The sequence below is a fragment of the Rhinoraja longicauda genome, chromosome 1 (assembly GCF_053455715.1).
Source record: "Rhinoraja longicauda isolate Sanriku21f chromosome 1, sRhiLon1.1, whole genome shotgun sequence".
Lineage (NCBI taxonomy): Eukaryota > Metazoa > Chordata > Chondrichthyes > Rajiformes > Arhynchobatidae > Rhinoraja > Rhinoraja longicauda.
Window position 1 is genome coordinate 109,506,161 of NC_135953.1, and position 26,461 is coordinate 109,532,621.

Genomic DNA, 26,461 nt, shown 5'->3' on the forward strand with positions numbered 1-26,461 from the left:
GTCTAAAGAAGGACCCCTGACCCAAAACGTCCCTGATCCATGTTCTCCAGAGTGCACCCTGATTCGCTGAGTTACTCCAGCACTTTGTGTTCTACTCAAAATTTCAGCGTCTTTTGTTCTTGTGTCTGTAACCATTTACTATAATATATTGAGTAATGTATATCTTATACTTTCCAGATCCAGGATTATCTGCAGCAGACAGGGAAGCCAGTCTAGAGCTCATAAAATTGGACATTTCTCGTACATTTCCAAACTTTTGCATATTTCAGCAGGTAAGCATGAAACAGAAATTATTCCCTGCACTAGAAGCTAAAAATCTCTTGGGATGCATGCACTAACATTTTATAAATATATATTCAATTGTGTATGACTACTTGCTCTGGAAATCTTTGTAGCTAATCGCTACCATGACTAAACTATTAACTTGTACTTAAAATGGATCAAGATCTTAACTAGTTGAACATTTTTTAATGAATGCGCATCTCAAAACTTAGTCATTTCCAAAATCAGTTTTTTGAGATTAAGATACAAATGTTGCCTCGGCATGGCCAGCAGCATAATAAAGGACGAGTCAGACCCCAGCTGCTCCCCCTTCTCCCCTCTCCCATCAGGCAAATGGTATAGGTGTAAGAATGCACACCTCCAGATTCGGGGACAGTTTCTTCCCAGCTGTTATCAGGCATCTGAACCATCCCACCACAACCAGAGAGCAGTCCTGAACTACTATCTACCTCATAGGTGACCCTCTGATTATCTTTGATTGGATTTTACTGGCTTCATCTTGCAATAAACATTATTCCTTTAGGTATCTGTGCACTGTGAATGGCTCGATTGTAATCATGTATTGTCTTTCCAATAACTGATTAGCACGCAACAAAAACTTTTCACAGTAACAATAAACTAAGCTTAAACAAATGTCCACAATACTACATTAATGCAATTCTCTAAATATATCTGTTTTAAGGTTATTGAATGTGATTGAATAAGCCACTTTTTCATCATTACAAAATTATATATATCTTGGCATTAAAAGTAGGTTATTATACAGCTTGAAATATACGGAATCAATATCTATACACTTCTACTGCATTAAATTGAGAAACATCAACGATTTGTGCACTATTGTTCAGCTCTTTACAAGATCATTAAAAAGTACTATTATCTTTTCTCACAGTACAACATCAGTGCACTGATGCTGTGCAACAATGTTTTTTTATCAACAGTACATTTTTCTACATGTTGTTGCAGCTTCAGTGTAATGGTGTACTGCTTTTGCCTTCAGGGTAGTCATGTTATAAATTAATTTAGAATTATCTTTGTAGTGTTTCTGTATTACACTGGACAGAACTGTTATCTATTTATTTCCACAGGGAGGTCCGTATTATGATATACTGCACAGCATTCTAGGAGCATACACCTGTTATAGACCTGATGTAGGATACGTAAGTTGCCTGCATATGTATCTCAAAGCAGTGCCCTCTTTTACCTTTTTGAATGCTGCTTAAAACGTACCTCTCAGCAATATTTTAGTCACCCTGTTAAATGGTTAAATCTGTTCTTTTTATGTGAACCACGGCACGATAAACATTTAGAGTTTCATGACATAAATTAAATGTAAGGCGTTTCAAAATTAAATTAATTACAGTGCCAAGTATTTATTTTTGAAGTTTAACTCTTTTAATGGTGAGCTTAGAAAAATCTATCCCGCTTATCTAGTGGAAGGATGAAGTGTGTTTCTCTTGTTGACAACTATTTTAATCTGAGGCAGTGCTGGAGATGTTTAGTTCAGGTGGAAAGAGTGCAGAGAGAAAAAAAGTTTGCTTCGGCGTGATAAAATTTCCTCCCCAATATTCTAGCATTTTCTATCTTCAAATTTTTATCTGTCAACGTGAAATTCTTTGTCGCCACCTAATTCTTGGTCCACTGTTGTATTCTCCCCACATTCTTGTCAACTCTCACCCAGATTCTACCACCCACCTACATGCTGGGTATAATTTACAGTAGCTAATTAATTACCAAATTGCATGTCCTTGGGAAATGTGAGGAAACCAGGAGCACCTGGAGAGAAACGTACAAGATTGCAAGGAGAATGTTTAAATTCCACACCCACAGTCCCCGAGGTCAGAATTGAACCCAGGCTCCAGGTGCTTTGAGGCAGGGACTTTATTAGCTGTGCCACTGTGCTGTACATTCAGTTGATTAAATTATAGATATTGAATGGTAGCTAAACTTTCTTCCTTAAAAGGTGCAAGGAATGTCTTTCATTGCTGCCGTGCTGATTCTAAACCTGGATATTGCAGATGCCTTCATTGCCTTTGCTAATTTATTGAACAAACCATGTCAAATGGCATTTTTTCGTGTGGACCACAGTCTTGTGAGTATATTAGTACATTAGCGTACTATTATGAAAGTTCCTGAATCAATTCAGTGGAACAATTTGAGACGTTTGTCATTTTAAATTGTGAAAGTGAAAATGGAACTATAAAAGGTGAGTTTTATTCCTAGATCTGCTTTCTCTCTCTTCCCCAGTATTAACAAAAAAGCAGAGAGCCAGATATACAAGCAGATAAGATTTTGTGATGATGGTTTGTTTGGAATTAATGTTCTGCATAATTTGATTTGAGAACAATTGTCAAAGTTAGTTTTAATTTTTTTAAATCAGTATCTAGTATTAAATCATGCGTTACAGCACAGAGAAGTCCATATTGGAATAAGATCTTGAGTTATATTTCTTTGGAAAGAATCAATGGATCAATATACCTCTAGACCATCTGAAGAACTTGTACAGGAACAGCAATGAACATTTTTTTCGAATGAGATATGGGAGAATCAGAAAAATATCTTTCTCATTTTGACTGCTTTCAACTTGAATTCTAACTTTGTAACCTCAATTTTTTTCTGTCTGTAATCAATATGGTATACAATGGCTCAAGATCACTTAATTTAGTATGTACTGAAATGGATTCTAAACCAGCATACTGTTAATGCCTTCATTGGCTTTGCTAATTTATTGAATCAAACCATGTCAAATGGCATTTTTTCGTGTGGACCGCAGCCTTGTGAGTATGTTAGTACATTAGCGTATTATTGTGAAATTTCTTGAATCAATTCAGTGGGACAAGCCAATGATCCTTTGAATTCATTTGATAAAATTGCTAACATTGGAGAAGGTATAGAAATTATTATAAAGGTAAAACAATGAATGCATAGCTTGTATCCACATTTTTAGAAATTGTTAACGTGAATTCATTGCTATCCTTGATTTTGTGAATTTAGTTGTGAATATTGAATTATTAGGTTTTCATTTCATCTCAAACATCTCTGATCTCAATCAGTTAGACTGTCTGACAATAGGACCATAAGGATAATCAATACACATCAGGACAGCCTCTGGGGCCTTTCTTTCTAACGCCCACAGTGAATCAGGTTTTTTTTCTGCAAGAGGAATGATGGCGACCGTGTTGCCAACATGACTTTAAAACCCTGTAGTTGCAGGATGTTTGTGTGGCCGCATGGCTGTTGGGAGGGCATTTAGAAGCAGCAGTGTGGATCAAGAGTGGTCTAACTCCACAGTTTACAACCTAAGGGAAAGATAACAGGAGTGGGGCTAGAAGAGCTGATTATTGTCTATAAAGATACCACAGAATTTATTTTAAAATCCAGACTATAAAGACAATCAAGTTGTTTTTGTTTCATGGAAGACTGAGAAAGGATTTAGCTTTCTCGAGAATATTATAACATTTATATACTTGCAATTTATATAATGCTTACGTATCAAAGTAATCGGAAAATCCAAAGATAGACACAAAGAGCTGGAGTAACTCAGTGGGTCAGACAGCATCTCTGGAGAAAAGGAATAGGTGAAGTTTCGGGTTGAGAAAATCCAAATTGATTTAATGCTTACAGAAACGTTTTGCTGAAGTATAAATAAGAATCTGTTCATAATTTTTAACTGGTCCTCGCATACAATGGAAAAGTTGCTCTGACAACATGTTTTGTGTGAAAAAAATTATTGCAAAATTTACTGCTTTAACTAATACCAGTGAAAGATTCTAGTTACTCTGAAATTGTGAAGTTAAATATTACCAGGCTTAGTATTCTTTTAACTTTTTTGCTCATTAATAGGGTTAAGAATTAATTGCATATATAATAACAATGCTTTGTTATTCCTTCATGTAGATATTGAAATATTTTGCAGCCTTTGAGGTGTTCTTTGAGGAAAATTTACCAGGGTTGTTTACACACTTCAAGAAAAACAACCTTACCCCAGATATTTATTTAATTGACTGGTAACAACACTTAACTATTTCTTAATAGGCCATTTTAATTGCTTCTAGGCCTGTGTATTGCATTTCTGACCATTTGTTTCACTTTGCCATTGTCCTTTTCCCATAAGATTCTTGTATCTTTGGCTGTGTTTTTTCATAATATTAATTTGCATCTTATATTCTTGATAGTTTTTCTCAAAACAACTTTTTAAATTGGTTTTAAAATTTATAAAAAGGTTCCTTATTGCTGAAACAGAAAATTACGCACTCCACCGATTGATTGCATCTAAAGCTTCTGAAAAGTATGCCCTTCGTGAAACTTTAGCTTAAAAATTTTATAAAATTGGGACTTTGCTAATTTTATGTGGCGATTCTCATTCCCTGGCATCTCTTGAGTTTTGGCCAATGTTTTCTGCAGAGTGTGCCTCCACTGTGACCAATGGATGTTGGACAGGCAGAGCTTCCATAAATTAGACTGAACTTCCACATGAGTGTAATTTTGTATTCTCCCTGTAATAAGTAACAGACAATTGAGCTGTTTAAAAAAAAATTGTGCACCAGTCTCTTGGAAAGGCATTGGTTAACTTCTCAACTTCCCAACTATTGTGGAGTTGCTTGCATTAACTACTACAAGTTTATGTTTTAGACTCTTCTCATGTTGACACTAGTTAAACATTCAAAAGATTTAATGCCATTAAAACGAAGAAAAATTGCTAAGATACTTTATGTGGGTACAAACTGACTTGAAGAAGAATCTTTAACATTATTTCAAATTTCACCATATGAAGATTTCTTTTGTGAACATATTTTGTAAAAAATCAGTGCCTTCTTGACAAAATCATTAACCCAGTTCTGAGAAATGCATACTCGTTTAATGGCATTGTACAGTCATTGATAATTTGCATAGGTTATTTTGTGCATGCACAAATTTTTCGGAGTGAAAATAGTCAGGGCTAAATTCTGCTATCACACATTTGCCACTTTCCGCCCTAATCATAAGAGCAAACTGATACCCTTCAGTGGTTTTCCTATTTGAAAGAGAAATAAAAGTTGCAACCTTAACTCTAATGTCCCTTCAAAATATACAAAGATTCCACATGTTGAATCTGTAAGGAAATGGATGTCCTACTCCTTGTACTTAACAGTTCAATAACTATGTTTAGACATGCATGAATTTGACACATAGAAAGGGAAAGCTGTGTCTGGATTGATTTAATGATCAAGAATTTGCAGGTAATACATCGGGCCAAATCTTGGGATGCTGGAATGCATGTCTGCCCAATTTGAGGTGTGTCTGGTTGGGACACAGAGGGGATATCTTGTGACTCAAAGTCTCTGGTTCTAGAAGCTTGACCTGAGCAGCAGTGAAACCTCGAAAGGCAACCAAAGCCCTACTGCCATGCACACCAGAAAGTTTTGCAAACTGTCACAGCTATAGATATATTTAACATTAACAGGCATTTAAAGGAGAAGATTGGTCAGTTTGCAAAGTGGACTGACGACATTCATAAGTGCAATTTCTTGCGCAGAGCAGTTTCCATTCCAAGCTGCGATGCATCCTAATAGGATGCTTTCTATGTTACACTGAGAGATAGTTAAAATTTTTTGGAGATATGCCAATTTTAATTAGTTTTACAATGCAGATTAGCTGGTGTGCTTTCACAGCCATTGTATCAATTTGGTTGGAACAGGAGATATTATTAGTGATATTTACATCTAGGAACTTGAAGCTCTTAACCATCTCCACTTCACCGTTAATGCCGACTCCATACCACAACTGAAGTGAATGCCTAGCTCTTTAGTTTAGCTGAGTTTGTTGACTTGACGGCATACGATTTGAATTGTCATTATATGAATATGCAATTATATTAATTTGTTTCCATATTATTTACATTATATACATATACATGTTAATATGTAATTATATGAATATGTAATTCTTCCATTAAATTACTGTCTTATTTTCTTCAGGATATTCACACTGTACAGTAAATCATTTCCTCTGGACCTTGCTTGTCGTGTCTGGGATGTATTCTGTCGTGATGGAGAAGAATTTCTTTTCAGAACTGCTCTGGGAATCTTGAAGCTTTATGAGGATATTTTGACCCAAATGGACTTTATTCACATGGCACAGTTCCTGACCAAGCTCCCTGAAGAGATGTTAGCCGAGGATCTATTTGGAACCATAACAGCCATTCAAATGCAGAGTAGAAATAAAAAGTGGGCTCAGGTAAATCCCTATTATCTTAAGGAAGATGAACATTGCAATGTATTAATGCCAAGTGATTATTTTTTTTACCCTTAAGTTATATAAATTTAATTATTACAATATAAGCAATTGATTTTTTTCTTTAGCAGTGTTTATGACACTGCAAATTTTAAATGTTTTTGCTTTTGTCCATGATTTGTTTTCATTGCGTTTAATTTGAATGTTGAAGGGGAAGAAAATACTGCAGATGCTGCAGATCTGAACTTTTTTAAATACTTGAAATACTGAGTCAAGCATGTGTGAAGAGATAAATGACTATTGTTTCAAATCATTTATCTTCACTGGAAATAGTTGGAGAGGCGCAGCTTTAAAAATGAAGAGAAGCTAGGGAAGGAATTAGATATTCAAGTGGAAAACAGTGAAAGCAAACAAATTGGAGAAAGGCCATAACTTCCAGCTGGGCATTCCTGGGAGAGAATATGAGGAAATAGGAGACAAGAGCTTGCTGATACTGAAATCTTTGCGGGCCAAGCCGCATATGTGGGGTGCAATGGACAAATGACGGTTTGGGTGGGGACCCTTAAGACTGATCTGAAGAAAATATGAATTGTGCATTTGCCCTCTTCTGCCAATACCACTATTCAATAAGATGATGGCTGAGCTTGTACCTCAGTGACATTTTCCTAGAATAAACTCGTATTCCCATAATCTCAATCTATTGATCTCTCTGGAACATACACATCAAACCTCCAGAGCCCTCTGAATTTGGCATCCAATTAGTCACAACCTCCCTACATGAAAGTGATCCTTTATATTTATTAAGTGTTTGTATAGGCATTCTTAAATGCACTTTATCAAAGGCCATCTGAAAATCAAAATACATCACATCAACTAGTTCATCTTTATTTTATTCTGCTTTTTGCAGTCTCAAGAAATACCAACAGATTTCCGATGCTCAATTTTTACATTCGCAAATATTTGTAAACTCTGCCCAATCCTATTATTTTCCCAAGTGTCCTGTTATAATTTCCTTTAGAGAGAAGTGGCTGTGAATTTGCTGGAAAGTTAAATTAAAAATAGAACGTGCTGGCAATAATTAGCTGTCTGGTAGAATCCGTGGAGAGAGAAAGTTAATGGGTTATTATAGGGACTGCAGGGAAATCGCATTGAGCAGTTCTTCTTAAAGTCAGTCCAGTGAAGTCCAGTAACTTGTAGACAACCACAGTTCGCAGGATATCATTACCCCTGTCACTGATGAGGAGGGAACAAGCGTTGTCGAGGGGGATGTACGTGGTGGTGGTCAGGGAGAAGAGCGGTGGGCTGAAACCTAGAGTTAAATAGCCTCTGGCAAATGAAAGGAAGGAATGGGAACCCATTAATATGGTGTTAACATGTAGGTTAGATAGTACTTTAGCTTTGGGCTTGGTTTTCTCGAGTGCTTACCCTGGTGTTATAGCATATACTTTGTGTTTTAATTGTAATTTAAAGCCACTTCATAAATAAGTTTGTGCTGAATTTACAGACTATTTGTTGCTACTGTTAAAACAAACATTAATCGTTACTGGCTGGAGAAAACAGACTTAAATTTGTATTAATGTAGCACTTATACTGAGCGATATTTCTATGCACTTTATGTAATTATCCGATTAGAATGATACAAAAAAATGAGTTGGTTTAGTCTACATTGACAATGATTTTAAGTGGAGCAGTCTAATGTACTAGCTTGCCCCTATTTATGAGAGTGGGGAGTGTAAAGCAATTACTTGACCATTTACTTTTAAGATGCACATTACTGATTCATCATTGTACGCATCAACTCCCTGCAACATAATTTTGGAGAGGATTGACAGGATTGATGTCAGAGGCTGCAGAGTTTTGAATTGGATGCAAACATGGCTTGATGCATCAGGCATTTAGGATTAGAAAATAGGTGCAGGAGGAGGCCATTCGTCCCTTTGAGCTAGCATTCAAATTCGAGCCAGCATTGAAACCATAAAATATTTTTTAGGTCTGAGAACCTTTGTTATGGTGATGTTCAAAGAACCTTGGAATGCTTGTACACAAGACACTGGAGGGCAACATGCAAGCAATTGACAGAAAATTATTTGTTTCCTTTTATTATGAGAGGATTTGAATGCTTCAGGAAGGAAGTCTTACTGCAATTGCATTGGGCCTTGGTGAGACTGCACCGGGAGCATTGTGTACAGTTTTGGTCTTTCATCTAAGAGCACTCTCTACTGAAGGAGTGCAACAAAAATTCATTGGACTCATTCAGGGAATGTCGGGTTGGTCATACGAAGAATCGTTGAGTAAACTTGTACGGTATTCTCTAGAGTTTAAGAAAACTAAAAAACATTCAACATTCTTATGTAGGAAAATAACTGCAGAAGCTGGTACAAATCTAAGGTATCACAAAATGCTGGAGTAACTCAGCAGGTCAGGCAGCATCTAGGAGAGAGGGAATGGGTGACGTTTCGGGTCGAGACCGTTCTTCAGACTGAAGAAGAGTCTCGACCCGAAACGTCACCCATTCCCTCTCTCCAGATGCTGCCTGACATGCTGAGTTACTCCAGCATTTTGTGATACCTTCAACATTCTTAAAGATTTTGACATGTTTGATGCAGGAAATATATTTTGAATGGCAGGGGTCTCTGGAACCAGGGGACATAATATTAGAATAAGGATTTTTGAGATAACTCCGTGTGACTTCCTTGAAATATAGTAGCAGCTTGGTCATTATTTTCATTCCAATCACATTGATAGATTGATAGATTTTTTGATCTTTGGGGGTTTCTGGGGATGTGGGTATCGAGCTGAAAGATGGCACTGAGGTAGAAGATGAGTCTCGATGTTAACGAGTGGCAGAACAGCCTTGAGGGCGAAAGGCCTCCTATTTATCCGGCCCAATAAATTCATCAACGCATTGGGTGGAATGTCAAACATAGGAAATGCTTGTTGGATTGTGAGATTGAAACATACTGGAGTAAAGGAAACAAAATCACTTCCTGTCTGAACAGATTTGTGTTACTTTTTTTAAATGGGTTATCTATGTGTTTTGACTTGGAGTTAAGCATGCTGTCAAGGATTTAACTGGGAAAATCAGTATGCTGAAAAGCACACCTAACTGGCACCTATGGTAAAAATGTATATTGACTTTAACATTCATGACAATCAAGCTCCTGAGAAAGCTTAAGTCAGTGGAAATGTACTGATTCGTGCTGTGACATTAATTGGTCTTGTACGACTGTTCCAAGTTGTATCATTGCACAATATGGTTTTATCACATTTGGTCACTTTACTTTTGCAGTCAATTGGCCTGAAATAACTATTCTTCTGGTAAAATTCTTATTCATAATTGCAGGCTTCCATGTAGTTTAATTCAGAGAAACAACGCACATTAATACTATCCTACAGATACGAGGGACAATTTTACCAAGCCAATTAGCCTATGTTTACCAAGCCAATTTGTCTATTGTCTATTGTCTATTGAACCCGGAAATCCCAGAGAAAACCCACGCAGGTCAGGGTGGAGAACATACGAACTCTGTGCCAACCAGTAGTCAGGATCAAACCCGGGTCTCTGGCACTGCGCCACTGTGCTACTCTTTGTTGCAGTTTGAAAAAATCCAATTGATATGCCTACCTTTGCAGCCCTATGTGTCAAGATCTAACCTTAATAAATATTGTGATGTATTGCTTTGTTTTTCATGTCCAAGTAAATGTTTTCATGCATTTTCAGATTCTTTCAGCACTGCAAAAAGATACAAGGGAGCTGGATAAAGGAAGTCCTGCTATGAAGCGATGACCTGTATATTTGAATGTTTGAAGCCATGTTGTGGTAAATTGAGTGTTAGGTTCAAAAAATGGAAATAAGTCTTTGTAACTCACAGTGATGGGTTTCTTACTGCGATTTACAACATCGTGTTATTTGATACTAACACTGGAGTAAGCCTTAAAAGGATATTCTTACATAATTGAAATTGTGGATGCAGCCTTAAGATTTTTGCACAGCCTCATCTCCTATGTATCATAGGCAGTTGTTTTATTTTAATCCCAATAATATTTCTAAATAAAATATTTATTGCACGTCAACTATACCTAAATCACAATATATTGTTAAGTAAATGCTCATATTTGTCAAATGTGATAAATAAATCTTCCAAGTCCAAACAATGGAAGTGATCACTAACTGTGGCAGTCTAGCTTATCTTTCATCTTTGCTGCCTTTTTTTATACCACTTATTAAAAAAAATCTAGGTAACATTAAACTTAAACCATAAACCTTGTTTCCAACACATTTGAGTAATCTTTAATATCACTGATGCATCCAACTTCAGGCTAGTTTTCTTTAACACATTTGCAGTTTTCCCTTTGCATACACCAAATTTACATCTTATTTTGCACATAATTGCAGAATCGTATGCTTCCTTATATTTGACCTAACTCTGTTGTTCTTGACTTATAAATGTGACCGCACTATGGCTGCATCCATTCATCACCAGCTGTTTAGAATAATACCACTATTTTTGTTCTCATAAGCTTGCATTTGAAGTAGAGCTGCTGTCATTTTGGTGCTACCTGTGCAGATACGAGAATAATAGAACGATATGATCTTAGCAGCAAAATAAGTTTATAGACAACAAAATGTAATACAATTTCTACTTCATTATAACATTTTCACATAACTCTGGCATTGCTGTATTGTGATTAGTGAAGATGACAATTAAAAGTGGGCATTTGTCGTTGGGTTAAACACTGTCTTTACAGTAAGGAGGAATAGCTGTTTGCAGGCAGAAGAGGGAACTCGGTGTCTGTGTACTTATAAATGTGTGATATATTTCTTGGTAATCTTTAGCTCAGGGCATTTTTCTCTGTGAAATTAAATAGCTTCATTCACCACCAGAAGTTTAAAAAGCGGTTAAAATGTAAACTTGCTTTTTCATAGCTGCTTGATCTCACGTACGATTCGTGACCTGATACTTGCACTTTCGTATCACCCTTTTGGAAAAATAAGAATATGATATAAAACTTGGGAATTTTGGAGTTTGGTTACAATCAACCTGGCGCCATGCACACACGTACACACTTTTCATGTTGAGCTTTAACCCAGGGTGGCTTTTTTATTACTGCACATCATTACCATTCAGTCCTATACACATTTTCCATTCTGGGATCTCAGCAGGGTCTATTTGGAGTGCTTTTCTTCATGTACTTGGTTTCCATATCTAGCTGTGGCAGCCCCACCACCAGCCTGTAGAGAAAGCTGATTCTATGCAAGCCATTGTTTGAATGCACAATTCTGGAATCTGTTCAACAAACATAAGTTTCTTTTGACGGGACAACAAAAAGTAATCTAAGGTAGTTCTGATTTCAGCCTTGATTCTACTGAATCTTTGATACTGGAATTTGTTACCATTGTTGATGTTGCAGCAAGTTACTGAATCGGTGATGTGCAATTTGTTTATCAGGACAGTTGCTGAGTAACATCCTCAATTGATAGAACCAGCGCCAAATATTTGAACTGGAAACTTCAAATTGTAAGTTTGGATTTTATTCCAATCTGTCAAATTAGGCTGATTTCAGGGATATCAGGTCAACTTGTAATACACTTCCAATATATTCATTCCCACTTAACCTCAAACATTGTTCCAACTTTATTTCACGATTGGTTGTTCTGAGGTTTATAAGCAGAGATGGAGTATCTCCAGGACCAGAAAATGTTTGTGTGTGATGTGAATTTTTTCTTTGGAATAGGGACTGACCGTAGTACCAAATTTGATAACAGTGGTGTTCTAGCTTGTCCCATTTTGTGTGATTGTTGTGCGTGCTCCTGAGTGCATTGATGTGTGGAATTTCTCTAAAAATCAAGGGTAAGGGAGACAACATCCCTATGAAGATCAATTACCCTTCAACTTGGGATGAGTCGAATGTTCATAACTGTTACAATATTTAAAAACATAATTTGATTACAGAAAGAGATTCCACATTTTGCCATTTTAAAATACAATGAATCAAAAGAAATGTAAGATTACAATGGCTGAGAATGTATTTTATTCTGTTATTGTGCAAATTTATCAGTTACGTCGCATTAATAACTGCATTTATGCTGTGGAAAGCTCTGGCCAGTGTTGACCACTTCATAAGATCATCATCCCAATGACTTTTGCAAAAGTGAACTATCCAGTCCTTTGCTGTTGACTGCTCTAGGAGTTGTAAATATTATAGCGGCACTCTGTTTACAGAGTAACAAATTTGCACTTGTGTAAAATGTCTTTAACTGGTACTCGTTAGTCTACTTCGTCTTCATTTTTTTGTGTGCAGCATTCTCATCATACAATGCTTTTTTTATAGATGTGGTTCATCATGCAGATTAAGATTTATTTTGGTAGTGTGAAGAATTAAATGCTGCAATAATTGAATGCACAGTTATTTTTGAAAGAATTAATTGTGAAATATCCTCTTTATGGGGTGTAATAGTTGAGCTGAGAATTCTTTCATGAATTTGATAATGTTTGAGGCACTTGGTAACAAACAATGCAATTAATATATGTATATAAGTCTCAATTTAGCTATTTCAAATTGTACAGATATAAACGTGCAACTATCTGTTTTGGCAGATCACTTCATTGTGACTGCAATGTGATTTATTACTTTATTTCTGGATTTTGTTGGCACTGGAAGTTATTTTCACATATTTTAACTGTTCACTCTGGCATATAATTGACACCATTTCAACATTGAACTAGTGTTTTAAAAAGCACGACTGCAATTTTAGTAATGGTACACACCCTATTAATGTTTAGTTTACTTCAGTCCTGGGCATAAGTAAGGTCATGAGATTATAAAAGAATGTGTACCAAATACAGAGTGTTAGATTTCCCCTCGAATGTAAATAAGACTTTTTCCTAAAATATCTGAATAAAGATGGATATAGAGAAATGTTTTGTTTTCTTTGATTTTTAAATCTTGCAGTTCTTCCAGACGAAATTCACAGGCGTTCTGGAAGTGCATTAAGCAAAAGCTTTAAATTCAAGTGCTGAAAGTGATCTTGAAGCCAAGGCTGGGTGTGTTTTTCTAAATATCAGCGGTCAGCACGAGATGCGGCGGTCGTGGGTTCAGAGAGAGTTTGCCCATTTCAGTATTGGAGTACAGAGTGCCACCATATCACTGAATAAAATGCATTAAAAGTACATTTTTACCCATGGGAAGAGGCCATTTGGCACACCATGTCAAACAATGGGCACCTGTAGTTATTATAAAGGAACATACTACATCATATATTTTAGTGGATGAAGATGATACCAATGACTGCAGTGTATAACTTTGAAGCCTGGGAGTTGGGAACTTGCATCTGACAGTCATCGCATCTGAACAGCCTTGCTAAGATCTTCTGCTTCATTGTTGTCTAGCCTTTGCCTCAAGCATCTGTCATCCAACAAAACAAAGTTGGAGGGCACCTCGAGAACTTGTGGATTGAACTGAAAGGAGCATCAGCTGATGGGTAAAATGCATCTCTGTTAATTGTGGACTCGTTTACCAGTTTCTCTTAGGAAGATGCAACAAAATCTGTTTGCACGACTTCAACAAATATACCTGCACTACCCGCTGAAGGCTGAAGCTGCTATGTTATAATTTTCCACAATATTATGGAGCATTATTCTATGGTGAACAGACTGAAGAGGGAGAGATTTTTTGCCATGAATTTCAGGGAAGAATGGTAACATTTTTCCAATGTGATTGCTGTGTGTGAAACGGAATCAGATTTGTTTAGCTTTAGGTTGGCATGAATGCTTCAACTGCATCCAATATCTGATCATGTTGATTCAACTGGAAATTCTTAGTGATGGAAACGTGGTGGGCAATGCCTCTGAAATAGTTAAAAATCTGGGAATGAAACAATACAGCTAGATATTACAGCTCAGGTTGTTGCCTTATTTTCTTTTGATTTTAAAGCTTTTTAAATTAAAAATGGCTTTAAAGGCATGCACATTTTCTGTGTTTTTAAAAAGTCTTGATGATCCACGGCTCTGGACTGTTGCAAACATATGGGGCAAAATGTGGTGAAGCTCACCCAATTGGAGCTGTTCTGTAAAAGACTACCTCCCATGCCAGATGAATTTAGAGCTTTGTTGAATTCAATGACCTTGTTTTAAACTTTCTTTTCCAATGTTGCTGCTCCCAATCTCCCCGAGCACCAGCTGCATCATTCTGATAAACACAACGTAGGCATTTTACTGCCAGGAAAACAAGGAGCTTATGTAGTCAGGAGTCAGTCGGGGGAATGATAACAGTTAATACAATGTTATCTGTCACCGTATCCTTCTAAAGGCTGATCTAAATTAGAGGATGATTTTCAAGCTTAAAAGCAATGGTACCACCTTTTTGCTTCAGAGCCTCCTACGCCACTTCCCTGCAGCCCCAAACCCCTGCCTCGGCATGATCCCACTCCACTTCTAAAGCTTGTTCTTTTGAAAGTAGCCCTGGGAATTATTAGGCATTCTATCTTAGATGCTGCACCTTGATTGTGTGCTGCTGAACTGCCTGGGATACACAAGGAAGTAGAGGTGTTCTTAATTTCCAAGGGCTCATGCCAGTCCCCTATGGGTCTGCTATCTACTCGTATGAATCTGGAAACCCATTTAACATTTCTTAAATTTGCTGTCATTTGGCCTCAGTAAAAGTTCAATTGGTCAGAATAGCCACTTTCAGATCATGTTTTGACTGTACACTTGTGTTATTGTTGCTTCTATTTTTCACAGATGTTAGTTTTGCTATCAGTGTAGCATCATGTAATCTGGCACATCAGTGCTATTGTGCTTGGAATATCTCCAGGGATTCTCCAGCAACTGATTCCCTGGCGAAAACAGAATGCCAATTGAAAGGCATTTAATTCCATCACCTCCATAAATAATGAGAGGGACTGCCTTAATGCTAGATGTTTAGATTGAAATTAGAAGAAAAAAATAATGTAATATGTCAAACGTTATTGAATGCTGAGTCAATAATTTCAGGGTCATAAAGGATCTCTAGCTGGATATCGGGGACAGAGTCTGGAGTAATGTCCGATGCTTTATTTTCATTATCCCTGTTGCAATTGTTTTTGCCTGAGAAGCTGCTGTTCCCCACATCGCCCCAAAACCTGCTAATTGCCTCTTAAAAATACCCCTCCTGTCAGTGAATAATCAGGGGCAGGATGAGTGGTTTTTGGGGGTAGGGCTGGAGGGGAGAGACGTGAATTGTTGGGCATATATTTGAAAGAATCGAAGGTATCACAAAATGCTGGAGTAACTCAGCAAGTCAGGCAGCATCTAGGAGAGGGGGAATGGTTGACGTTTCGGGTCGAGACCCTTCTTCCCTTATTTGAAAGAATACATTACAAAGAAAGAAATAGAGGAAAGGGATTGATTGTAATGCTCTGAGAACCAGTATATACTAACCAGGCCAAATGCCCTCCAGAAGAGAATAGAATTTTCCTCCTTTGTCATATATAGCCTGCCATATTTCAATATTGCTTTTCTCCTGACAAATACATTTTATTGTCTTTGGTTTATCCTGAGAGAAAAGCATAATCTTAAACTGGTCCAAAAGTTGTTAAAATAAAATAATTTATGAACAGTCTTGACCAGGTCGGTGCACTTTGATCATTCCTGTTTATGACCTTTGGAACAGTTTTGCTCAGAAAACCCCCCAATTGTTCAGGGAAAAGAATCAATCACCAAAGATAATAAACAAATTGTGTTTTACCCAAGTAACTTTCACACCTTTTAAAAATGTATTGGTTTAATTTTATTTAGATTAAATTAGTTTATTATCATATAACCAGGGTGCAATAATATATGGCAATGATAGATGCAGCAATAAATACAGCGACAAATGCACAGGTGTAAAATGGTGCAAAGATTGCAGTGCAATCTGAAGTGTAAAGAAAATACAAATGAGCAATAACTGGAAAACCGAGTGAGGTAAAGAGTAAGTGGCCACACTTCTGGGGAGATCTTGTGAGAAAGGCGATTGGCTCAAGAGTCTGACAGCAGAGGAGGAAGAAGCTATTCTTAGATCTGGATGTCTGTGCTTTCTGGAACCTCCTGTGTCTTCTCAGAAGGTACGGTAAAAGTGCAATAAAGTCTTTGATATCCATCTCTTGTACTTTCGTAATAACCAACTTTTACTGCTAATTAAAAGGTCAAGCACAATAATACCATCAGTTTCTTCAGATAAATCTGAAGACCAAAGAAAAATGCAGTTAATTACTGTGGTTCCCAGTCTGGGGTAGAGGGACACTCTTGCAAATGGGAGAGAAAATTACTGGGGTTTGTGAGGTTCTAATGTTACTGAAATAACTTAGCTAGAAGTTAAAAGTAAACAGCAAATATCCTTAACGTAATAGATGCCTCTGGTCGCAGGACTGCTAAATGTACCTAGGAATCGCTGAGACCCCAAACTAATTAAGTGACCTACCCTGTCAGGAGTTTAACTTGGGTGTTTTTAACCAAGCGAGCACAAATATGATTTTTATTCAATCATTGATCTATTTCACTGTCAACCTGTGTGTTGTGTGTGATGAGTTGAAATGGTTTGATGATTTTAATCACAACCTTCCTGTCCCCACTTACCAATTGAGATTCTTTATCTGTGCTGTTATCATGCTACATATGAAGACATGACCTATTGCAGCCTGATACTATTCTTGTCATGGACCCACAAATTCTGAAGCCTGCAATGTGGTTATTTCTTGGTGTCCATTCCATCACATGTCAGCCATTGGGGACAAAATAAAAATCGTGAATTTAAAGCACGCTGAAAGATTCAGGGACCAGAGATGTATTTGGAGCTCCACTTTTGGAACTGTCAGTCAACTGTGACGGGGTTAGGTTTGTCGGGAAACGTTAAGGAATGCGCTGGAAAATCATCTCTGTTCCTACCATTGTCTGACCGAAATAGACACAAAATGCTGGAGTAACTCAGCACAGGCACCATCTGTGGATAGAAGGAATGGGTGACGTTTCGGATCCAGAGAGGCTGCTGAGTTACTCCAGCATTTTGTGTCTATCTTTGGTTTAAACCAGCATCTGCAGTTCCTTCCTACAACAACTAGTCGGACCTAGCATTGGATTCAAAACCTAATGGATGAGCTCGATGGACCGTTCAGATAATTATGTAAATGATTTGCCAATGCAAAAGAATATTTTTGAAGCAGAAAGCAGAAAACTATTGTTCTATTTCTATGCCTTTTTCTTTACCTTCGCACCAACGTGAATATTGGAAACCCCATTGTGGCTGCATCTGTCCCATTAACTAGTTTGTTCAAGCACCTGTGGCCTGCCAATTTTAAGCAAATCATTGCTTTGCAAGAATGTGCTGGGTTGCTCCAGGATTGTTGGCTCCAGGATGGCACACTGCCAAATGAGGATTTGCATCATCACACTTGTACAATGTAGCAAAATCTCTTCCTATGAGTCATGAATATCAGAATAATCTATTATTTTGTCATTTACTCATTGCATCACAAGTAATTTATTTTCCTTCCTGTTAAATTAAAAATCTGGCTTCTGTAAACATATTTGGTCTATTAGCACCATTCCAAATGTTGAGCGGGGAGATATGGAACTGACATATTGTATTACGTATATTCTGGTCAAAGTTCATATTAAGATCACGATATAGTTAAACACTGCCATCTACAGATAAGAAAGGGAGATTCAGTGAATTGATAGCATAGTGGTTCCTGTTCCTGTTCGAGAAAAGATTTTGCAGTAACAGTGGAGTTGATTTTGTTTTTACTTTTCGGAATGGTAAAATTGGTGCAAGAGTCAGACGTGAACACGATTCCCTTGATTAGAGTCATTAGCTGGTTGAAAAAAGGGAGCAGGGACTTTTAAAAAGGGCACAAAGTGCTGAAGTAACAGGGTCAGGCAGTAACTAGAGAACATGGATAGGTGACCTTGCAAGTCAGGGACCTTCTTCAGACTGACAACAAAAGCAGAGACTTTTGTTGGCAGAGACCTACAATTTATTTGATATTTGTCCAAGGGCCTGATATCTTCACCATAAGTTAACCCGATGTAAATACAATGGTTTCAGGAGCAGGTTGGAGGCTGGGCATCTTGCTGCAAGTGACACACCACTTTAGGCTCCAAAGCATTAACAAGAAGCTTGATAACACAACTGCTTAATTTCGCACCAATCCAACACCTGCCTATGTTACTTTGGAACCCCTCACCAGCAATTGACCTATATTAATGGGAAGAACCAGAGCAGCAAGTGTTTGGGAACAAGTCCCATGCCATCAAGTCACACCTGATAAATACACCACAAGTCCTCAGGAGGACAAAGGGGTTAATTAAGAGGGGGGGAAAAGAGTATGAAAGAAAACTTGCTGGAATACAAAAACTGACTAAAAGCTTCAGATATGTAAAAATGAAAAGGCATCACAAAATGCTGGAGTAACTCAGCAGGTCAGACAGCATCTCTGGAGAGCAGGAATGTGACGTTTCGGGTCGAGACCCTTCAGATTGATGTCAGGAGGGGCGGGACTAAGAAAGGATATAGGTGGAGACAGGAAGATAGTGGGAGAACTGGGAAGGGGGAGAGGAAGAGAAGGACAGAGGTGCTATCTAAAGTTAGAGAAGTCAATGTTCATACCGCTGGGCTGTATGAGGTGTTCCTCCAATGAGATGTTGTTCCTCCAATTTGCGGTGGGCCTCACTATGACACTGGAGGAGGCCCATGACAGAAAGGTCAGAGTGGGAGGGGGAGTTGAAGTGCTCAGCCGCCGGGAGATCAGGTTGGTTAAGGCGGACTGAGCGAAGGTGTTGAGCGAAACGAACTCCGAGCCTGCGTTTACTCAACACCTTTGCATTTTTCCTGCATATAGCCTGTCCAATCTCTTAAGAATTTTATATGTTTCTATTTGGTCCCCTCTCATCCTTCTAAATTGCAGTGAATACAAGCCCAGTCGACCCATTCTTTCATCATACAAGCCCAGTCAACCCATTCTTGCCTCAGAACTGAGTGATCTCTCTTTCAAAGCTTGTACCTTAAGTGTACATTTGCAATTTCTTGGGCAGATTCAGACCTGAGTGGAATTCTCCTTTGAAAATCCTTTCCATTCATCAAATCCAATTCACCTGCACACTATGAATGCCCTCCCCAACTCTCTGTTACTCCTGGGTTTCTGCACTGAATTTGGGTACTGATTCTTGGCAAGCTAATTACAAATGTTGCCGCATCTTCTGGAAGGCCTAGCCGTCTCATCCAAATGTTATGACATTGAATGCAAGAATAGGATCCACATTGGGCATGGCGTACAAGGAGTAATCACCTGCAAACATGCGACGGCACGGAGTAAATCCAGGATGTGGTCAGGTCTGTGCAAGTGAGGAAAGAGGAAAAGTTATTGAAGTAGTAAACCGTCCGAGATGGACACAAAGTTTTGGAGTGCCTCAGCGGGTTGGGTAGCACCTGGCAGAGAGACAGGATAGGTGATGTTTCGGTCAGGACCCTTCTCCAGACCAAAAGAAGGAAAGTAAACCGTCTTGCTTTGCATAGCCTGCAAACTCGCCATCTCTAATCAAGCAGCGTCTCTGCAATTACACAAAAGTAGCTGCTTAATATAAAATTCAATGAGTTAACCAGTACAACCAAGCTAAGAACTTTGTCTTTATCTGCTATTTTCTGTGAATGAAGCATAACAAATATTTCATTTTTTTGGCCAGATAATGCTCCAGGGAAGCGTGTTGAAATACTTTACTCCATTAAAGAGGACCCATTAGTGAGTTGTTGTGGCTATTATTCTTGTTTGTGCCATCAGTTGTAGACTCCTTGCAGTTTACTGGTTTACTCAAGTCTGTCTTGAGTTGGAGGGACTGACTTTGCACTGTACATGTGGTGTGAAAGAGGAGTGGCAAGATCTGAACAGAGGGCAAGCTAGTTCAGTGCAAATATAGTAGATGTCTCCAATGTGCAAGCAATTCACAGAACTGCTCCCATGAATTGCTTTGGGATATTTTACTGTGTTAAAGGTACAATATACATGTTTAGTTTTAGAAGGTACTGCAGATGTTGTTTTACACTGAAGATAGACACAAAATGCTAGAGTAGCTCAGCGGGACAGGCAGCATCTCTGGGGAGAAGGAATGGGTGACGTTTTGGGTCGAGACCCTTCTTCAGACCAACGTTTGAACTCGACCCAAAAAGTCACCCATTCCTTTTCTCCAGAAATGCTGCCCCGCTGAGTTACTCCAGCACTTTGGGTCTATTTAACATGTTTAGAAACATAGAAACATAGAAAATAGGTGCAGGAGGAGACCTTTCGGCCCTTCGAACCAGCACCACCATTCATTGTGATCATGGCTGATCGTCCCCAATCAGTAACCCGTGCCTGCCTTGTCCCCATACCCCTTGATTCCCACTAGCCCCTAGAGCTCTATCTAACTCTCTCTTAAATCCATCCAGTGATTTGGCCTCCACTGCCCTCTGTGGCAGAGAATTCCACAAATTCACAACTCTCTGGGTGAAAAAGTTCCTTCTCACCTCAGTTTTAAATGGTCTCCCCTTTATTCTAAGACTGGCCCCTGGTTCTGGACTCTGGAGAAAAGAAATAGGTGACCTTTTGGGTTGAGACCCTTCTTCAGAGAAGGGATAAGGTTTGAGAATTTAATTTAAATATCTTTCACTTTGGGGTTAAAATTTTCCTTGGATCGGTATCAGTCAGCCAGCATTGAGTACTAGCTGTTCAGGATCACTGTGCATCCAGCACGAGAAGCTCAACATTTAAACCACAACAAGTGCCAGTGGATGTCACACTGAGTTACTCTGCGGGTGACTTGATATCTCGCAGATCTTTTAAATAAGCATGTTCCTTGTTGGTAGAAATTGAGACTCGACATGAAGGTTACTGCAACTGTGTTATTTGGGAGGACTTTTTGTGTACATTGCATTGTTTTGTTGAAGTAACACATTTAACATGTTTTCTAGTGTAGAAACTAACACAAGTACATGCAGACGGCTATATAAAATCACAGGGCAATCATAACGGAGCAGTTACTCTGCTGAGTTTGCCACATCAGCCTAGCGGTCCATTGCTTGCCAGAAGGAATTCAGTGTTGACTATGCAACAGGAGCTACAAATAGCCAAATATGGAAAGTTATTCAATCATTCTGTTTTCATTCCATTACCTTATCAGAGTTTTGGTAATCTGGGTGTCCTTATTTGCATTCAAATGTTTAATATTAACCCTACTGTCTAAGATATAAAAATCATAATAACTAACACGCTAGTTCCTTTCGCCTGCTTTGTTAAGTGATCAGTTAACCTGGGGAAACAGCAGTAAATGTCATCTCATTTATTTGTCCATGTTTTTGTATTGTTCCATATTTTGGGTAAAATAATGATCACCATTCTTTAGAATGAGTTGCAGTTATCAGAAATTTTTTTGGACAGTACATATTTGCATTAAGAAGCACAGTAGTGCCTTACAGCGCCAGTGACCCAGGTTCGATCCTGACTACGGGTGTTGTCCGCACAGAGTTTGTACGTTCTCCCTGTGACCATGAGGGTTTCCTGCCACATTCCAAAGACGTGCAGGTTTCTAGGTTAATTGGCTTCTGTAAATTGTCCCTTGTCTGCAGGATAGAACTATGTATGGGTGATTGATGGTTGGTGCGGATTTGGTGTGCTGTATCTCAAACTAAAAACTAAAACTAAAGCTCTAAATTAATGCAAATGCAAGCAAGTTTAGTTCTCAATACATAAGAATTTTCAATATTTTATGGCTGCCCTGTTCCACACATATCCCTCCCACTGCCTTTACATTTCACTCCTCTTCACTTCTCATCGAGTCTAAGAGTCATGGAGTCATAGGGCGTGGAAACAGGCACTTCAGCCCAACATATCCCATCTACACTAGTCCCACCTGCCTGCATTTGGCCCATATTTCATATTTCATATTTCAGATACAGCGCGCAAAACAGGCCTTTTCGGCCCACCAAGTCCGCGCCGCCCAGCGATCCCCGCACATCAACACTATCCTACACACACCAGGGACAATTTTTACATTTACCCAGTCAATTAACCTACAAACCTGCACGTCTTTGGAGTGTGGGAGGAAACCGAAGATCTCGGAGAAAACCCACGCAGGTCACGGGGAGAACGTACAAACTCCGTAGTCAGGATCGAACCTGAGTCTCCGGCGCTGCATTCGCTGTAAAGCAGCAACTCTACCGTTGCGCCACCGTGCTGCCCTCTCTCTAAATCTGTCCGATCCATGTACCCTTTGTGAAGGGTGTTCTCTGACGCCCTTTTGTCTCCTTTTCACCTCCAGCCGTTGTCACTTCATCCATCTGCGAATCAATCCTTCGACATCTGTATCCACCGAGCACTTGCCAGGCTTTCTCACACCCCCACCTCTTTTCCAGCTTTCTCTCCCTCTCTCCCTTTCTCCCTTCCCACTGCAACGAGTCTGAAGAAGGCAGCTGACCTGAAACACCCCCTTGTTCTTTCCCTCCATAGATATGGCCTGACTTAGTATGTTCCTTCAGCATTTTGTATTTTGCACAAAATTCAAGCATCTGCACTTCCTTGTATTCACAAACTGCGGAGGTGCTTTCCCAAAAAAGGGAAAGAAAACTGAAAAGGAATTGACCCAGCCTTTTCATGCATTTACTTCCTTCTGTCTGCTTGGTATGTTTGGTATTTGCACTCGTCCCTAGGTGAATAGATCGAAGGATCAAACTCACTGTTGGACATCAGGCCTTAACATAGACTTTAACACACTGAGTGTGCTGCCTTGTCAGACTGCACTTGGGTTACGTGTTAAATTAAGAACTCATCCATCTGTCCTGATGATCAGGCAGACAATAAAGGTCTCATGATATTATTTTTTTAAGTGCAGATCTATTACTATTTTAAACAACATTCAACATTTCCCAAAATGGATGAATTGCTCTTTTCCCCTCCACTTTCTACCAGCATGGAAGTGTAATTGAAATGCTGATTATTGTTACCTCTGAGGGTCAGATCTTGGTCTGTGCAGAGAAGCTGCTGTGTTTGACTGCACACTAAAACATTTCATTGCATTAATTTTATTTTAAAAGATATGTGATAAAGTCAAATAAAGGTTCAATCGTTCTTTTTTTCTGGAAAATTACAGAGGGGGACGGATGAGGATATGAGAGTTGGTCAGACAGGATGAAGCGGGGCAGACATTTCTCATCAGGCTTTGGTGTGTCCTATTTCTGACAGATTTGCTTCTTTCTGGCCTGAATAAATTCACTTTATGTTTTATAATTCCAAATTTACCATGCAACCTCCTTAGGAGAGCTCACATTATGGTTCCTGACACCAATTCAAAACCGTAGGGGAAAGGGATAGAAAAATAGACTTGTTATTTAACTCATTAACACATCCAAGGGTTCTGAGCCCTTTGCTTCCTGACCCACGGATGAGAGCCACCAACTGGGCCACGTTGTCACTTACATGCAAAATTAAAATAGCAAAACCATTTGCAGATTGTGTGATCGCCTTGCAAAGTACTTGTGTTCAGTCTGCAGGGGGCGACCGTGAGCTTCCTGTTGCCTTCCACTTTACTTGTCAGTAGGAAGGAACTGGTTTACACCGAAATAAACACAAAGTGCTGGAGTAACTCAGTGGGACAGGCAGCATCTGTGGAGATGTTCCTGTGGATTGGAGGGCAGCTAATGTTGTCCCACTTTTAAAGAAAGGAGGGAGAGAGAAAATGGGAAATTATAGACCAGTTAGTCTTACATCAGTGGTGGGGAAGATGCTGGAGTCAATTATAAAAGGCGAAATTGCAGAGCATTTGGATAGTAGTAACAGGATCGTTCCGAGTCAGCATGGATTTACGAAGGGGAAATCATGCTTGACTAATCTTCTGGAATTCTTTGAGGATGTAACTGGGAAATTGGCAGGGGAGAGCCGGTGGATGTGGTGTACCTCGACTTTCAGAAAGCCTTCGACAAGGTCCCACATAGGAGATTAGTGGGCAAAATTAGAGCACATGGTATTGGAGGTAGGGTACTGACATGGATAGAAAATTGGTTGACAGACAGAAAGCAAAGAGTGGGGATAAATGGGTCCCTTTCTGAATGGCAGGCAGTAACTTGTGGGGTACCACAAGGCTCGGTGCTGGGACCGCAGCTATTTACAATATATATTAATGGCTTGGATAACGGTTTTAAAAGTACCATTAGCAAATTTGCAGATGATACAAAGCTGGGTGGTAGTGTGAACTGTGAGGAAGATGCTATGAGGTTGCAGGGTGACTTGGACAGGTTGTGTGAGTGGGCGGATGCATGGCAGATGCAGTTTAATGTGGATAAGTGTGAGGTTATCCACTTTGGTGGTAAGAATAGGAAGGCAGAGTATTATCTGAATGGTGTCAAGTTAGGAAAAGGGGACGTACAACGAGATCTGGGTGTCGTAGTGCATCAGTCACTGAAAGGAAGCATGCAGGTACAGCAGGCAGTGAAGAAAGCCAATGGAATGTTGGCCTTCATAACAAGAGGAGTTGAGTATAGGAGCAAAGAGGTCCTTCTGCAGTTGTACAGGGCCCTAGTGAGACCGCACATGGAGTACTGTGTGCAGTTTTGGTCTCCAAATTTGAGGAAGGATATTCTTGCTATTGAGGGCGTGCAGCATAGGTTTACTAGGTTAATTCCTGAAATGGCGGGACATTCCAGTATGTTGAAAGACTGGAGCGACTAGGCTTGTATACACTGGAATTTAGAAGGATGAGAGGGGATCTTATCGAAAGGTATAAGATTATTAAGGGGTTGGACATGTTAGAGGCAGGAAACATGTTCCCAATGTTGGGGGAGTCCAGAACAAGGGGCCACAGTTTAAGAATAAGGATTAGGCCATTTAGAACGGAGATGAGGAAAAACGTTTTCAGTCAGAGAGTTGTGAATCTGTGGAATTCTCTGCCTCAGAAGGCAGTGGAGGCCAATTCTCTGAATGCATTCAAGAGAGAGCTAGATAGAGCTCTTAAGGATAGCGGAGTCAGGGGGTATGGGGAGAAGGCAGGAACGGGGTACTGATTGAGAATGATCAGCCATGATCACATTGAATGGCGGTGCTGGCTCAAAGGGCCGAATGGGTTCCTCCTGCACCTATTGTCTATTGTCTATTGAGAAGGAAAGGGTGATGTTTCAGGTCGAGACCCTTCTTCAGTGCATACACCCTGGTATAGAAGCATTGAAAGCTTCAAGTTTAATTATCACCAGCAATTTGTCCTAGAGCAGCCATATTGAAATTACGGCCAAGAAAGTACACCGACTCCTCTACTTCCCTAGAAAGCTCAGGATGTTCGCCATGTCGCCAACAACCCTCACCAACTTCTACAGATGCACCGCAGAAAGCATTTTATCACGATGCATCACAGCATGGTTTGGGAACAGGTCATGCAAACCAACCCTCCTTTCCATTGACTCCATCGACATTTCACACTGCCTTGGCAAGGCCGCCAGTGTAATCAAGGACCAGTCTCGCCTCTGTCACTCCCTCTTCTCCCCTTTTCCATCAGGCTAGAGGTACAGAAGTTTGAAAACGCACACCTGCAGCTTCAGGGACAGTTTCTACCCAGCTGTTATCAGGCAACTGAACCATCCTCTCACCACCTGGAGTGCTGTCTTGATCTCCCATCTACCTCACTGGAGACCTTTGAACTATCTTTAATCGGCCTTAATCTGATTTTATTTTGCACTTTATCTGTAAACTGTGGATGACTTGATTGTAACCAAAAGAAACAAAAGCTTTTCACTGTACCTCGGTACACGTGACAGTACTAAATTAAACTAAACTAAACATGTATACTTTACCTTTAATGTAGTAAAATATCCCAAAGCAATTTATGAGAGTATTTTCAAAGTTAATACGATACCTAGCAACATCGAGATATAAATGCAGGTGATCAAATGCTTGGTTTAAGAACTAGGTTCATTATAAATCACTTTTGATGGATAATTT

General features: G+C 39.2%; 1 protein-coding gene across 2 annotated transcripts in view; it reads left to right on the plus strand.

The window, feature by feature from the left end:
- LOC144596308 (TBC1 domain family member 14-like) overlaps positions 1-14,317 on the plus strand; it is a 75,881-nt gene extending 61,564 nt beyond the window's left edge. For both annotated transcript variants that reach the window (XM_078404557.1, XM_078404563.1), the window contains 6 exons: positions 178-272; positions 1,371-1,442; positions 2,246-2,374; positions 4,180-4,289; positions 6,240-6,498; positions 10,217-14,317. In XM_078404557.1, the coding sequence (XP_078260683.1) occupies positions 178-272; positions 1,371-1,442; positions 2,246-2,374; positions 4,180-4,289; positions 6,240-6,498; positions 10,217-10,282 (731 nt within the window). In that variant the 3' untranslated portion in view covers positions 10,283-14,317. The remainder of the gene's footprint in view (positions 1-177; positions 273-1,370; positions 1,443-2,245; positions 2,375-4,179; positions 4,290-6,239; positions 6,499-10,216) is intronic.
- Positions 14,318-26,461: the final 12,144 nt, after the last annotated feature.